Below are 15,752 nucleotides of genomic sequence, written 5' to 3'. Positions count from 1 at the left end.
ACACATCAAACATAACTTGAATTACACAAGACAAATAGTAACTTTTAATCATTTACTCTTAATTTGTTCATAGAATGTCGAACTATTATTAATCGGAATTAGCTCAAATGTCTCAAAATATGGGTACTCTGCATAAAAGTAAAAAAATTGTTAGGATTGAAATAAAAATTGCTATTACTTATTGAAAAATGAGAAAAAGCTAACACCTCGACTGCAGGAATATATGTATAAGTAAAACACATCACATTTCATACTCCAGAATTGTTTATAAAATAGTTGAAAGAAAAGTAAGATACACAATAAAATCAGCTTTCTTCATATTTTTAATCACAATTAATATTGCTCTCTTAGAAATTATTTCATTTATGCAAAATATGTTTTAGCACTCAATGTTTTATATGTACGCATGTATAAAAAAGAGTTTATTGTTTACATAAAGTATAAATTCAGCAGCTTAGCCATAGCATAGAGATTAAAGATTTACTGATTTCTTTTAACACTAGGTACATATAAACTATGCCACTAAATTGTTAAAAAATGTGCGTACTAAAATCGTTGCATTGCTCCTTAAAAATTCTCCGTTATATTTCTGTTTGTCTTTGATATTATGTTATTACAATTATACACGTATAAATGGTTTGTATGTAATAAGGCAAAATTGTAAGTCACTTTCTTGATTGCATTCAGCGCCTAACATATTTATAAATATATATTTATATATAGGTAAGTATGAATATATATGTATAAATAAATTTATCTTTATAGCCTTTAAAGCTGTTGAAATGTTTTGAAAACGTCGTTTTTGTTTATAGGACTTGGTATCAAAATTGTTGCTACTTAAGCTTCTTTATCAAGTATATAGTAATTATGGCATTGTAAAGTTTTAAAAAAGTTTTCAACATTTGTAACAAGCTCGTGCCAGTGCAAATTGTACATATATTATATATATAAGGCTCACTCGTAGTACACATCTATATATATTTATATATATAGGTAGTCTAATATTAATAGCGAGATCAATGAATGTTGATTAAGGACAAGAAATAGATAAACAATAGTCAAACAAATTTACTTAAAATAAAATAAAATGACACATATTAGAGTAATTTTTAACAAACTTCAACTAAGAACTATGTAATTTGATGCTATTAAAATTAATTACCCTTACATACAATATGTTCAAGACTTTTGTTATGCAAATAATATAATTATAATTGATTGATACGAGTGACTTTCGTTGTTGCCTTTGGTTTTTGTTAATTAGCAAGCTCTGTTAACCTTGCTTGGTCCATGTTCTATTTACAGTCGCTGGACAAAATAGCTATGTGAGTTTCTTGGCCCATTTCATGTCATCGTCGCGTGGTTTCAGGCCTGTGACACGTTCAATAATAAACTCGAAGGTTGACCAGAATCTATACATTGAAAATTATTAGTTTCTATCGATTTATATTATTTTAGGACTTACCTAAGCTTCTCCAGAGGCCAATTTAGCCAGCCAGTAGTAATGCAAAAGTACGTCTCATGTGGCGCTACATGATGGATACGATGATGTTTTCGTGGTAGAATTATGTGACAGCTCTGCAACAACTGCACCCATCGGGGCAATCCCCAATAAGTGTGCGACCACTTGTGTATCTAAGGCAAGGCAACAGAAATGTAATCAAATGCTCCTCTAAAAGTTTCAATTATGCTCACCTGGTTCGTCATAACTACAAATATGGAACATAGAAACACGTAAGCAATCCAGCCGAAATTCTGTTGTATTTCGCAAGGCGACTTGAAGTAGAAGTAGTGTGCCAAGTAGCCAAGAATCGGTATGCCCACCATAAAGTTATCACCATTTGTCTCTATAAAATCGTGCCGTGTTATCGACGTGGGATCCAAGTGGTGTTCGCGAAATGGGCGCAGAAAGTTCTAACACAACGAGAGTTAGCAATCAATGAATATCAACAAATATGTAATGCTTACTTTTCCGATCAATGGTAGATCCACAGAGCCCCAAGTATCCGCTGCCCAATGCACCAAGCCAGAGGCAAAGTCTGCTGTAATAATACCACACAATGCAGAGATGAAGGCCATACTAATGCGCTCCCAGCGAAAGTGTTTGACAATCAGTGCCAAATTGATGATCATCAAACCGATGCAGGTGAAAACACAAATTATTTCCTGTGCGCGTTTACCTGTTAAATAAAATTTGGTTTTATTAGAGTCCGTGATAAAATATGTGGTTGCTATCAGTTATTTTCATTGAAGAAGGTATTAATAGTATTAGTTAGTACAAAACAATTGAATTAAAATTATTGGCATTGTCAATTTACTCTAAAAAAAGACCATCCATTATCAACATGTTTGCTACTAGATAAATTCATTAATTTTACTCTCCGTTAATATCAAATACTAATTAATAATGGATCGTATTATCAGTACTTCCCTTACATTATGAATGAACGGAAATATGTTCTAAAATGACATAAATAAACATTTTCTGATATGCAAAGTGCAAATTGTTCGACGACAATAATTCATATTGTTGTATCCACACACAAATATAATACGTATTCGGAGATTTAATTTGTGAAGCAAATATTGCTTTAACGCACCTGGACTATATAGTGAGGCCAGTTCCTGGGCACCTTTATTTTGGGGTCCCCAACGTGGTGAAGTCGCTGCCGGAATAGTGTTTGCGCCCCCAGTTGTCGCTTCTTGTGCCGCCGGTTGTCCCGACACCTGATTTATAGTTGCTGGTGCTGAATTGCCATTGGGATCATCCTCATACATGGAGTTGGCCAGTATTTCCTTATCGCTTTTGCCCGTCATCGTCTGTTAAGAATGTATGGGGTATTATAAAACACAAAGTGGTAGTAGAGGACAGTTTTGAGCTGAACTTGAACGTCTTGTGGACTGGCCCTGACTGCCAACGTTGTTTTCAATGTCAATCCGCGTCGAGGACCTGGGAAATTGTCAGCTGCTCTCGATTTGCATAATTCAACAGATAGATGGGAACTAAAGCAGCCACCAAGTGGGCGTGAAATATTTAAGAGCTCTTAAATTTACAGGAGCTGCACTTCTCGACACTCGACACTCGACTCGAATGTTGTTCACTATCAAACCAACAAACAAACAAAGTAAGAATCAGACTGAAACAGGCAAACACAGGTGACCATCAGCTTAACAGCTCCCAACCATTGACCTCTGCACATGTTGATGTCATTACGTGGCCTGCATTGGTGACCCCCGACATCACATTTATCCTGATGTCCTGCCTGCCTGTGACTGTGTCACGCAATATTTCGGGGCTTCCACAATTCCCAATGGGAAATGTGGACTGCGAGCGACTACGACTCGAGCGAGTGAGTTGTCAGTTGCTGGGGGTGCGGTTTAAAGGTGCCTTAATTAGGCAAATTGCTATTTAAATTGTTGTGAACGCTATCTTTGAGGTAGGTTAATTCAACGGGTTGTATTTGTACATTTTTCCCAGTTTATTTTCCTTTTTTTGTTACATCAAATGTCAGTGGAATTTTTATTGCCCCTACTTTATAAAGAAAATTGATGGTAGGGTAATATAAATTTGGTTAAGGAAAACCAAACACATAACATAAAAGGAAATATTTAAGTTGAACTTAACTATAAATAAATTAATAATACATTCAGCATAATTAAATAATATGCAAAATGTAATGTAAAAGTAATTTTATTTTATTACTGAAGATCTGACTGCAGGGTATTTATATTTAGATACAACTCTAAAAAAAAATACGTTTTTCTTTCGTTATTTTCATGACAAATTAGCTTCAACACGAAAGTCCCCGTAATATATGTATGTAAATAGGATACTATTATTTCTAATTGGGTAATATAAAATAGAAATGTAAACTATACTGTGTTGACTGCCGAAGATTCATTTCGGTGGAATCGGTTAGAGTAATTGCCATCATATTGATTTCAATTAAGCTCGGCTCAAATTCATATCAGAGTAATGTAAGTTAGAGAGAGCAAACTATATATGACACAAATGGGATATTAATGACGTGTTGACTGCTACAGGTGTTCGTTTCTCTGTATGCCTTATTTTGGGACAATGCGCATGTATGAGTGTGGTAAATCATTTTGATTGGTGCTTACGAAGTAATTCCAAATGGTTTACAACAACCAGAAATTCTACTTGTATGAGTGCTTTACATCAGAAAGGCATGAAAAGATTTAATTTAGCGTAAATCGTAAATAGTAATATTTAGAACTAAATACTGTGTATGTACTTATTTATTATTAATGTATTAATAATTGGAGCAGGCGTGTATATTGGTATAATTAATTAAAAAATAAAATGAGTATATAAAATAAATTATATTATTATTATCATTAGCTTCAAATTAAAAAGTAAGTCCTACAAAATCGTTGTATTTATCAAATATTTATTAGTGCAGCTAGAAATGTAAAGTGTCGTTGCTGCTCTTGTATTTTCCACTTAATCCGAAGAGTCAATTAAGTATGGTCATAAAATTAAAGTTGTCTAATTGAATGAAACCACTTAAGTGCTGTCAATAGTTAATAACTTACAATCTAATTAAAAAGAAAAAGCTTATTGTTCTTGATATGAAGTTGTCGCTTCTATTGAACTAAGCCACAACAATTGAATCGTTTCATTGACGCGATTGTTAATACAAATATTCGTAGTAGAATTTTTATGAATCGACGTGTAAATGAAGCACCTTCTACTTTCCTTTGGCTTCCAATGCTGTCATCAAGACGCCCCCTTGTAGTCCTTACTATCCTTCTTTATTGTGAGCAGCTAAACTGTGCGTGGTAGCATTGAAATTATTCACACTAGCTAACCAAGTATTATTTATGCATTAGAGGTCACCTAATGCCATACACTTAATCTGAAATGTAACTACAATAACGAGTGCTCCAAATACCCCGAATTAATATAAGATATTATTATGTTGCGTATTGACAAAACAATTTCCTTGCTAATGCTTATAAATAAACAATATATAAATTGCGCTAATGATTGTTGGGACAGGAAACGTTGAACTTGAGCTCGACACTTATGGAACTGTCATATTTGGTGTATTTTCGTGGGAGTGGGAAAGTGAAAACGCATTAATTAAAACTGGCAGGCAGAGCACAACGTTGGCTATTGATAAATCGCCCACGCTGACCAGAATAACCAGAAGCATGAATTGACAGGCTCGCATGGGCTTTACGTTTTTACTAATGATTATCAAAACCCTAGAGGTGAACTTCGCCCCGCCTCCCACAAAGGTCATGAAAACAAAACCCATAATCTGATGGCTAGTCACGCCCCACAAATGGCAAACATTTCCGTTCCGTTTGACGGCCAAAAATAAGAAAGCAACAAAAGCAAATTCTGATTCAAATTTCAAAAATAAATGCGATGTGGTTGGTGCGAAGCAAACTAAGACGTCTGAAAGGCGAACCCAAAAAAAAAAAACAAAACAGGGAAAAGGAAAATGAATATGGAACCGTCGACATGAAAATGTTAGCGATGGCGACAATAGCGACAGCTCTGCTGCCTTCTAGAATTCGAATATATCCTGCCAACACTAACAATTGCGGTATGTTCAACTAAAAATTCTCATAGAGTTCGATAAATAGCTTTTGGACGCTTATCAAAGAGATTAGTATGAAAGACACAAGTCATGTTTACAGAGCGATTAAATATAGCAAAGGCGTAAATATCTAGGCTAATCATTTAACAATGTTGTGATAAGCTATCAATAAGTTAAAATCATTTCAAATTATCGAACAGAAATTCCTTTTGAAGCCCCAGTCGTCAATAAACTGTCCACCGCTAACAGCTATTGCTCTCGCTCTCTCTCATTAGAATTGGTTTTGCGATTATAACACAGGGTATTTGCCTAGTTGATACTCTTTTGGCCTGTTTGCGTTAGCAGAATGTGTGTATGTGTAAGTTTAGGGCATAAAAAAAGGGGCCGCACAGCCAACAGGTACTAATTTAGCACAACGTAACGACGATTTTTGTGTTGTGGCAACGAAGAAGGAAACACAATTTATTACACGAAATGCGCGAAAAGTCACTCGAAAGTTTTGTAAGAAAATCTCACGTTGCCTTCGCCTCTCTCGCTCTCGCTGTGTGAATTGCGCGCCTCTTTTCAAAGTCGGCGGTTTAGCGTATTTATAGTTTTATTGTTGTTGTTTTTTTTGCAATTGATAAGAAGTTTTTCATGGCTTTGCTTTTGCATACTTTTGCACTGCCATTAAGTACTATTAATAAAAACAAGCCCAAAAAGACGAACAAAAAGCTTTCACTCATACATTTTACTATGAACATTTGTTTGACTCACCTTTTGTGCGTTTGTTTTTGTTGTTGGCAGCAGGTGGCGGTAGAGGGCAAAAAACAGCGTTGTTGCTGTTTTTTTTGTTGTTGTTATTACTAGCGGCAACGGCTGCAAGGAGGAGCAAACATGTGTGTGGGTTTCTTTTATGGCTCGAAACAATTAAATTTAAATGAACCGTCTAGTAATATGTGTATTGATTAAAATAAGAATCAAACTACTACGTTTTTTATATGCATATAGAACAGTAACAAACACGCACACACGCACGCACACTCACTCACACATACACAAACACAAGGACGCACGTCATGAATTACAACAGCAGCAGAGAGAAGCTACATACATACGTCAGCGACACCTACTCCTCGTACTACAACTAAAAAGTAAATAAATGCTGTTTTTATGCACGTGATTCTATGTTGTCACAGGCGTGAGCACACACACAATCCGGAAAACCGACAAAGGCGACGACAACGACTCCGTCTGCAACTGCAGAGGCTACTTTGCACTAGTAAATTCCGACAGCAACTAAAAAAAATGCCAGCACAAGGCAGCTTTTCATTCATGACCCTGCCTTCACTTGTGTTTGTGTTTGCGTGCATGAGTGTAGGTGGTCAGCTTTTACCGTTATATTTTGCTTGCCAGCCGCTATTTGAATACTCCGCTTAAATTTCACGCCGATGGAGCCGTAGTCTTGATGTTGTGTGCAAGGATTCTTTTTCTTTACCTCAAAATATTTATACAATAATACAGATTACATTTTGACAAAAAAATTCGCTTCAAAAAATAACATAAAATATATTAGTTTGCTTGCATCGTAGTTATCGATAGAAGAACGCATAGATAATATATGTACATATAGCAGCCAGCATTATGTCAGACATTTCTCAGTGTGACCAAATGTAAGGAAAACACGACCAGCTGGCTGTTACGTCGTCGTCTGCAAGAGATTCAGTTAACAAAATAATTTTTAATTATTGAATAAAAATGTTGCCCTTAGCCCGCGGCATCTATAGCAACTTGGTGCAAGTTACACGCAATGGACGTGTCGCCATACACACTGCAAGCGCACTGAGATGTAAAGCTGAAACTGAAGAGTCTTCCGTCAACGAGGAGGAAAAGGAGGCGGAAGCAGATACTGCTCCTGATGGAAAGGATCGGACAAAGGTCATACCAGTGGAAACTTCTATACGGTACTTGAAGAGCGACGCCTACAAAACAACCTATGGCGAAGAGCATGTGTGGACACAGTATCGGTAAGAAATTCTACATACAGACACCTATTGGTTTAAACAAGATATTTTTCATTTTAGCCGCAATCACAAAGGAATGTATGCGCCACGGAAGACGCGCAAACAATGCATACGTCAGGGAAAAATCTCCACGGGCAATCCGTGCCCCATATGCCGCGATGAGTACTTAGTGCTGGACTACCGCAATACAGAGCTGCTTCAGCAGTTCATCTCCCCATACAGTGGCCAAGTGCTGAGCTACTCCAAGACCGGTCTTTGTCAAAAAAGCCATTTGCGCTTGACGGTTGCCGTGGAGCAAGCGCGTGATTGCGGTCTGATAACCTATGATGTACCTTTCCGGGAATACGACTATGCTGAATATTATGGCAAAAAGGAAGAGCAGAAAAAGTAAAGAAAAATCAATTACAAATAGAGCTTTTTGATATCAATTACTTTTGAGGTTATGTTTTACACTTATCAGCTGTTAACTCAGCTGTTTTTGTTTTTCACTCTCGGCCGATTAGTCATTTTTTTCGATGTCTCGCGAGTGCACATTTCTTGTTGTCGGCGGCGGCATTGCTGGCGTCTCCTGCGCTGAAGCCTTAGCGATTTGTGCATCCAATGCGTCGATTTTGCTGCTCACCGAATCCAGCATTGTAAAGAGTGTCACGAATCTTGTGCCCGTTGCCCGCTATTTACATAAATTCGATGTGCGAGAGACAAATGTGACCGACCTAAGCGCTGGCATTACAACAATTGTGGATCAACTGGTGCACATAAACAGCAGCGAACACTGGGCACGTACCAAGACTGGAGTAATCATTAAGTACCGCTACATTTGCTTATGCACTGGCGGAGCACCAAAGTTGTTTAACGCTGCGAAGTGTGAGGAGCGCATTATTGGCATACGCGATACGGACTCAGTACTGGAGTTGCAACGGCGATTAGCTAGCGCTAAAGATGTGTTGATCCTGGGCAACGGTGGCATTGCCAGCGAATTGGCGCATGAGTTGCATGATGTCAATGTGCATTGGGTTATCAAGGATGCTCACATATCTGCTACATTTGTAGATCCCGGTGCCGCCGAGTTCTTTCAATTAGCCAAATCAGAGACTGGAGAGGAACTAGGAGCGGCAGCTGTCACAACGGCCATCAAACGCATGCGCTACAGCGAGGAGGAGCAACTGCAGCAACAGAGCAAACGTGGCGCCGCCTTGGGTCCAGATTGGCATCGCAACTTTGACTTGGCTGGCGGTGACGCAGCCAGCAGTCGAAGGCTACCGAAAGTCTATTATAAATCACATATCAAACACATCGAGCAGTTGCCCATTGACGGGACTTTACAGGTCACATTGAAGCACGAAGATGACAGCCAGGAGCAACTCAACTGTAACTTTATTGTCTCCGCAACGGGAGTGCAGCCTCGTCTTGATTACACCACAGATGTACCGCTGCAACTAGCCGAAGATGGTGGCATAAATGTGGACGAAATGATGCGGAGCAATCTTTGCGATGTTTATGCGGCTGGCGATGTCTGCACAGCTGCTTGGGATCCGGCGCAGCATTGGTTTCAGATGCGTCTGTGGACACAGGCACGCCAAATGGGCGCCATGGCCGGTCGCAGCATGGCTGCGCAGTTCGAGGGTGAAACTGTCTATCAAGACTTTTGCTTTGAGCTCTTTGGGCATGTGACGCAGTTGTTTGGCTTTCCCGTTGTGTTGCTGGGACGCTTCAATGGTCAGGGATTGGGTCGAGATTATGAACTGCTTGTGCGTTGCACACCCAACAAAGAGTACATTAAGTTTGTGCTTCAGCAAGGTCGACTGCGTGGTGCCATCTTAATAGGAGATACTGATCTTGCCGAGACCTGTGAGAATTTAATACTCAATGGCACCGATCTGGAGCCATATGGCGATGATATCCTTAATCCCGATATTGACATAGAAGATTACTTTGATTGAAAGACTATGTTGTTTATAATTAAATATTTACTTATTCTAATGGTTATTGCTTAATCTCTAGGGGAGCAGCACGCTTTTTTCTTTTTCGTCATTTAGACTTTCCTTCGTTGCCTGGAAATTTAAAAAAATATGTTATCAAAAGCCCGGAGAATGAATCAATGAAGTGTGATACTTACCCACATATTTGATTTCATCGAAAGCCTTTCGCGCTTTCTTCAATTCTTCGTTCATAGTTAGCAAGTCCTTGACTCGAGCATATTTACGCTGATCCTTACGTACCAGGAATATTATATCCTCCACTTGCACGCGTCCCGTTCGTCCAATTTCCATGGCGCGATGTGTAGTCTCCGCAATATATTCAATGACCAGATCTTCCAGCAGATCGACTGTTTCCGTATAAGGATTTTTATCGTCGCCGAAGCCAAACATCATGCAACGCAGCTCCTTACTGAAGAGGCGCTTGCGCCCCGAGTTGGTGGACACCATTTGCTCATCTTCCGCTTCCTCGTCAAACTAAAAACACATTTGTCAATTAAAGAAATGCACTGCCAATTTAATTCATTGAACTCACATCAGCGGCTTCAAAATGTTCATCTGGAGCGCTATTTGCAGCCATTCTGATATTTGTTTGGTTTAGGTCTTGGGCAGAACGAATTATTTGCTCAATCCTTAGCACACCAGCCGATTGGTAAAAATCGCAATAAAATTTTATTAATTCCGTATTATTTTATTTTATTTATAAAGTCAATGATTAATTTTTAAAATCTCCAATCTTCCTTCTTTAAGAAAAATACGTGAATGTTGTTTTGCTTCAGTAGTGTTGGATAGCGATTTTCGCACAGTTGCATTTTAAACAGCTGAATATTACGGGTAGTGCTAGTAAATTATATTTTTCAAAACATAGGCTGACCTAGTGTGGGAGAAATTTGAAAAAAATTTTAAACTTAAAAATGTTTGGTTTGAGCTCAAATTTGCTTCTCAATTATGGTCAAAAAACAATAAATAATTTAAAGATATTGACTTGCAGAAGTATCTACTGATGTTTGATTAAATTTTTAAAACACAGTATTATTTACTTATACCTAAATTAATTATTTTTTATAATAAGTAATATAAATATTGAAGTTTAAAAAATACCAAGGATTTCTTTGGTATATTTTCGCATTTTTATTCCAAAAGAATACTTAGCAGCATACGGTCTCTCATCTATCGTTAGTATTTAGTATGATAGGATTCACAACAATGTATCACATCACATATTAATGCAAAATTTTTTCGAACATATTTTTTAAACATATTTTTTTAGAATATCATTCACTTATTACAAACGGTGAACGGTGAATTTCCTAAAGTAACATATTTATAATTAATCTATTATTCGACTAAAAATATAACATTTTTAAATCGAGTTTGCGGTCACTCTAAGCTGCCTTCAACACACGCATATTCAAATTTAAACGCTTCTTTTTAATTAACAAAAACACACCCGAGAATGGATGTTTATACATACGAAAAGTCATATCTTGAACGCCTTAAGGAAGCAGAAGCTGTTTTATTATGGGAAAATGCCGCCATTCCCGCATCCCAAGTACGCTTAGAATGGATATCCTACATCGAGCTGTATATCGAGCCTACAGGTAAGCAAAACTCACACAGACGCGCAAAAAACAAAGCCACACAAATACAAACCCACATATACACGCACATGCATTTGGCAGGTTGGCAGGCGATGTGGAAAATACCGCGCGTCATCTGCGAGGACTTAAAACTACGCTATCCAACCATAGTATTTGGTTATGTGGATCAGGTGATATCTGACGAGCTCAAAGCGGTGTTTGTTGTGACTGCGGTGCAGGACCAAGACGTACACTTGCCGGAGAGCAACGAGGTGTCGCTAATTGATCTGTGGCCAACTAGACAGCAGGAAAATGCTGCCTTGAATGTGGAAACTACAGCAGAATGCATTGATCGCTTGCGTTTCTTTTATGCGCACGTGTGGATGCCCTGGGATAAGGATAATGATGACGATCGAGATTGGGTGCAAATGCATTTGGAGGCCCGCATTCAGCTGGCCTGTGATCTCCGCAAGAATCGACTTTCGCGTCCACTGGCGCTCCATATGCGCACTCTATTGATGGAAGCGCGTTACATTCAGCAGCGGTTAGAGTACTTAGAACTGGATCTGAGTGATGCGGAGGACGAGGAGAGTGACGATGAGGCTGTTGAGCTGAACGACAATGGAGCAGATCCGCCGCGCAAACAGCCCAAGACTGGCGGCAGCCCTAAAGCGAATAATTTAAACAAATCCCTGTTACCTGTAACGGATCTGATGTGCCTCCATTTGAGGTTGGCCATTATACGAAGCGAGTTTGAAATCCTGGAGAATCCGGAGATGCGTCGTGCCTACAGCGAGATGCAGAGTAATGTCTTAAAGCGTCACCTGTTGCAGCGCAATCGCAACAGCATTGGTCCTTTGATGCAGCAAGTTGAGCGCAAACCAATGTGTCACTTGGTAACGGTGCCGAAAGAGCTGCAAACTCAGATTGAGTTGCTGACGATGGCGAAAAAGCTGGTGCCAGCACAACAGCAAGTCCAGCTGGGCAATAGCTTGCAAGTAATTATGGAAAACTTAATCATTTGACTTCTGGTTTAATGTATCTGTATCTATCCAGGACGTGCTTAGTATCTCGCAGACAAACGATGATATTCTACTGTCGCCTGGTGAACACACAATCAAGTTTCTGGAGCACCTTAACGACAATGGCAGCATCAAAGGACTTATCGCTGCAGAGGCGATCATTGCTTCGAACCCAGAGTTGGCCAAGTTGCCAGTGGTTTGCTCAAGTGATGAGGACAGCACATTAATGGTCATCAACGGAGACTACACATTATCAAACTTGGTGCTGGACTGCCGACATGTTCGTCGTGGAATTTTGCTTCGGTTTGGAACGTTGACAATTCGCAGTTGTCGCATATTGGGCGATGGAAGCTCCAGCACCCAAGAGGCCATTGTATGCATGCCACAAGCGAAACTTAAGTTAGAAAATTGTGTGGTCGAGAACTTTGCTGTTGGAATTTCATTACGTTCGGAGACTAGCGCTGATCTGAGCAAGATGACGATTAGAAAGTGTAAAACAGGCTTGGAATTGCTAGACCAAACTTCTAAGTTAATATTACGGGACAACAATTGCATTTTCGATACTTGCAAACTGGGCATACTGGCGGATGGAATTGCTTTGCCCAATAGCACAGAGAAGACCATTGCTCTAAAGCATTTCAGCGAGTTACAACGGTAGTTATACTAATTAATCTAATAACATTTATAAAAACTGTTTTTTTTTTTAAGCTACAACGAAGAGAACTGGCTTGGTAATTGCATGTTTATTAACTGCCTGCGCAATGTACGAGTTTACAATCAATCTGAGCAACTGCTAGCCAAACGCACACATCAAAATCTCCTTTTGGAGGATATGGATGGGGAAAATAAAGAAAATATCAATTAGTTTTATTAACTGCAATATAAGCATTAAAAATAAAAATACAAATAATTAAACTTTAGTCGTTCTTTGCAATATAAAATTATTCTTTAACTTAACTTAATCTTAAAGATTTTGGTTGTTATTGTATACACGTAACGTAAACCTTAACACTCAAATCATGAAATATAAATTTTCTAGACGGCATTTAAATTAATTCAAAAATACGCTAATAAGCTGTACGCATATTAGAAATCTATCAAAATTTCTATGGAAGTGTTATCTGATGATAGTTCGCGGGTCTTCCGTGTTTTGGTATGTTACATCGGTTTTAAAAGTATTTTTTTCAAATTGGTCGCACTCCGAGCAACAGGTGTTTAAAATACCGCAGCTTTTAAGAAAACTATTTTAAAGAATAAATGACTGAATTTTTTCACTTTTTATTTAATTAATAATCTATTTTTGAAAATATATTTTTAATTGCTAAAAACATTGATGTTTGTTATTAAAAATCGTTGTATACAAAATTCGAAACATCGATACATAATCGATAAGCGTATTCATCGATGTATCTGAATTTATAACCGCAGTGTTTGTCCCAAATGCAAATAACATTATTTACAGTTTGCTCAGAAGTAAAGTCATTTGAAGTTAAGCCATTGCGGCAGCAACACATTGAGATCCAGAGCAGACAGCATGACCAAGGAGCACTGGATGCGAGATCTACCTCTCCCGATTTGAGGGATTTATCTATTATAAACTTGGCCATTCCAGGTATATGAGATCATCATCAGAATAGTACAATACTCAATTAATTAATTCTAATTTGATGTAGGTTCCCACAACTCAATGACCTATGGCATTAATAGCAACTCACAGCTAGCGCCAGATGCGGAAAAAGCAATTCGACGATGGCACCGTTTCTTTCCATGCTTCGTGCGTCGCTGGTCGAAAAATCAATCCTCGAGCGTTTTGGAGCAACTGCATCTGGGCGTCAGATACTTTGATTTGCGCATAGCTCACAACGATGGCCAATTCTACTATTGTCACGGTCTTTATGCGATGGAGGTATTTGAACCTTTGCGAGAATTACGCCAATTTCTGGAAACACATCCAGATGAGATGGTTGTACTGGACTTACAGCATTTCTATGCCATGGATGTGTCGCTACACCAGCGGCTTATTGCCGAGTTGATACAGTTTTTTGACCAACTATTATACACCACCATAGATGGCTCTCTGCTCGACTGCTCCCTGACACGATGTGTGCAGCTCCAGCGTCAAGTGGTACTTATATATAGGCGTTGTCCCGTTGGCCTACCCGCGGAATTTTGGCCTAGCTATGCGTGGCCTACGCCTTGGCCGAACACAGCCAGCGTTAAAAAGCTGCTATCGTTTTTACAGGACTCGCTATTGTCGCGACAACCACAACAAGGATATGTCTCGCAGTGTCTAATAACTCCCTCGGGTCGCTATATAGCATTGCGTGTATTCTTTACGCTGAAGCGAACAGCGAAGCGAGTGGATAAAAAAAGTCAAATCCTGGATATTGGAACAAGTGCCTGGACCTTTTGCCAATGGTCAACCTCCGCATGCAAATGTCTTCCTTGCGGACTTTGTGAATCTCAAAGATGGACAATTCTGTGATTGGGTTGTGCAGCTAAATACCAAGCTGGAGACGGATCAGAATGACATGGAACCGAAGCAGCCGCTGTAATAATGCACTCAATATCTTCCAGCCTTGTACAAATCTTGCTATATTCATATTTAGTAATAATTTTTGCAGCTATATATATATATAAGTTTTAATGATACAGTGAAGAATTTTTTCCAATCTACTCTTTTGCCATTTACAAAAACCAATTGTTAATTTTATTTATTGTTTATGTTTTGTTTGCTGTCTAAAATGTTATATTTTATGTTTGCGTTTTGCTAGCTTTACTATCTTACATTTACTACGTACGAAATACATGGCAACGTGATAAATTTAAGTGCAAAATGTTTGGATCACCAATGTCGATCGAAGGGCAAAACAGTCTAAAACCATTAGTGCTTATTTACATACTATATACTGATAACGAATGCAATTGCATTAATCATTGATTTAACAGTATTTGTGTATGCATAATGATAGTGTGGTTTTTAATCCCCAGTTGTCCATATTATAACATCATTACACATTATAAATCAATTACAACGAATTGTGGTGATATCGCTTAACCAATATTTTTAGTTTAAAGCATAGTTAATATATGAATCGAATAAGTTTTAAAAATATATATTCCATGACCATTCTATTTTCAGTGCGTTATTACGCTCTGCGTATTTTCTAGTATTTTACATGGTCTATCATAAATATATCCATACATATATTGCTTATATATGTATATAGTATGTTTAGAATGAAGTATTAACCTTAATATAGGCTTTACACTACCGCCCAGTTAGATTTGATTAGATTTTTTCTTTGATTAGAATGACAAGTAGCTATCGGAATAATATTTTTTTCTTGCACTTTCGTGGAAAGTTCTTTGTTGGCAAATTGATTCCAAAAACGGAATAAATTTTATAAGCTAAGTTATAAATCTTAGCGTCGTATTTCTCATATAGAACCTTCCCAATCTGTTATTTGTAACCCTCTTACAGCCAGCCTTATTGCACAATAAAATCATGTTCATCTTCCTCTACAATGTGTACAATAGCATTCGAGTTAGCAGATTGGGTGTTCAGTGGCGTAGGGGTAAAGTGTTACTACATTCC

At 38.2% G+C, this 15,752-nt stretch overlaps 6 protein-coding genes across 7 annotated transcripts; 4 read left to right on the top strand and 2 right to left on the bottom strand.

The window, feature by feature from the left end:
* Window positions 1-1,103: 1,103 nt before the first annotated feature.
* LOC133839027 (plasmanylethanolamine desaturase 1) lies at window positions 1,104-7,107 on the bottom strand. 2 transcript variants are annotated; one of them, XM_062270341.1, is made up of 7 exons: window positions 6,984-7,107; window positions 6,330-6,431; window positions 2,601-2,820; window positions 1,969-2,180; window positions 1,696-1,914; window positions 1,466-1,635; window positions 1,104-1,412 (listed from the first exon to the last, which is right to left on the bottom strand). In XM_062270341.1, the coding sequence occupies exons 3-7, from the start codon at window positions 2,815-2,817 to the stop codon at window positions 1,322-1,324; spliced, it is 909 nt and encodes a 302-aa protein (XP_062126325.1). In that variant the 5' UTR covers window positions 2,818-2,820; window positions 6,330-6,431; window positions 6,984-7,107; the 3' UTR covers window positions 1,104-1,321. The 2 variants fall into 2 exon arrangements, with proteins under 2 accessions (XP_062126325.1, XP_062126316.1); XM_062270332.1 differs by lacking the exon at window positions 6,984-7,107 and having other exon boundaries at window positions 6,330-6,502.
* Window positions 7,108-7,211: 104 nt separating this feature from the next.
* On the top strand, window positions 7,212-8,004 carry LOC133839039 (small ribosomal subunit protein mS40). Its single transcript, XM_062270352.1, has 2 exons — window positions 7,212-7,579; window positions 7,637-8,004. The coding sequence occupies exons 1-2, from the start codon at window positions 7,311-7,313 to the stop codon at window positions 7,965-7,967; spliced, it is 600 nt and encodes a 199-aa protein (XP_062126336.1). The 5' UTR covers window positions 7,212-7,310; the 3' UTR covers window positions 7,968-8,004.
* A 49-nt stretch (window positions 8,005-8,053) lies between these two features.
* Window positions 8,054-9,556, top strand: LOC133839020 (pyridine nucleotide-disulfide oxidoreductase domain-containing protein 1). The gene has a single exon (XM_062270320.1). The coding sequence runs from the start codon at window positions 8,092-8,094 to the stop codon at window positions 9,514-9,516; it is 1,425 nt and encodes a 474-aa protein (XP_062126304.1). The 5' UTR covers window positions 8,054-8,091; the 3' UTR covers window positions 9,517-9,556.
* LOC133839048 (transcription initiation factor TFIID subunit 13) lies at window positions 9,508-10,227 on the bottom strand. The gene is made up of 3 exons (XM_062270365.1): window positions 10,088-10,227; window positions 9,693-10,029; window positions 9,508-9,627 (listed from the first exon to the last, which is right to left on the bottom strand). The coding sequence occupies exons 1-3, from the start codon at window positions 10,130-10,132 to the stop codon at window positions 9,605-9,607; spliced, it is 405 nt and encodes a 134-aa protein (XP_062126349.1). The 5' UTR covers window positions 10,133-10,227; the 3' UTR covers window positions 9,508-9,604.
* A 630-nt stretch (window positions 10,228-10,857) lies between these two features.
* On the top strand, window positions 10,858-13,069 carry LOC133842139 (protein nessun dorma). Its single transcript, XM_062275109.1, has 4 exons — window positions 10,858-11,153; window positions 11,235-12,130; window positions 12,189-12,808; window positions 12,863-13,069. The coding sequence occupies exons 1-4, from the start codon at window positions 11,009-11,011 to the stop codon at window positions 13,017-13,019; spliced, it is 1,818 nt and encodes a 605-aa protein (XP_062131093.1). The 5' UTR covers window positions 10,858-11,008; the 3' UTR covers window positions 13,020-13,069.
* Window positions 13,070-13,573: 504 nt separating this feature from the next.
* On the top strand, window positions 13,574-15,176 carry LOC133842143 (PI-PLC X domain-containing protein 2). The gene is given in 4 exon segments (XM_062275121.1): window positions 13,574-13,721; window positions 13,724-13,766; window positions 13,828-14,531; window positions 14,533-15,176. Coding segments are annotated over 4 exon segments (957 nt in total). The 5' UTR covers window positions 13,574-13,688; the 3' UTR covers window positions 14,710-15,176.
* Window positions 15,177-15,752: the final 576 nt, after the last annotated feature.

This window comes from Drosophila sulfurigaster, chromosome 2L (genome assembly GCF_023558435.1).
Source record: "Drosophila sulfurigaster albostrigata strain 15112-1811.04 chromosome 2L, ASM2355843v2, whole genome shotgun sequence".
NCBI classification, from domain to species: domain Eukaryota; kingdom Metazoa; phylum Arthropoda; class Insecta; order Diptera; family Drosophilidae; genus Drosophila; species Drosophila sulfurigaster.
The sequence above is the reverse complement of the archived record's forward strand: the minus strand, read 5'-3'. Positions and strand labels throughout refer to the sequence as shown.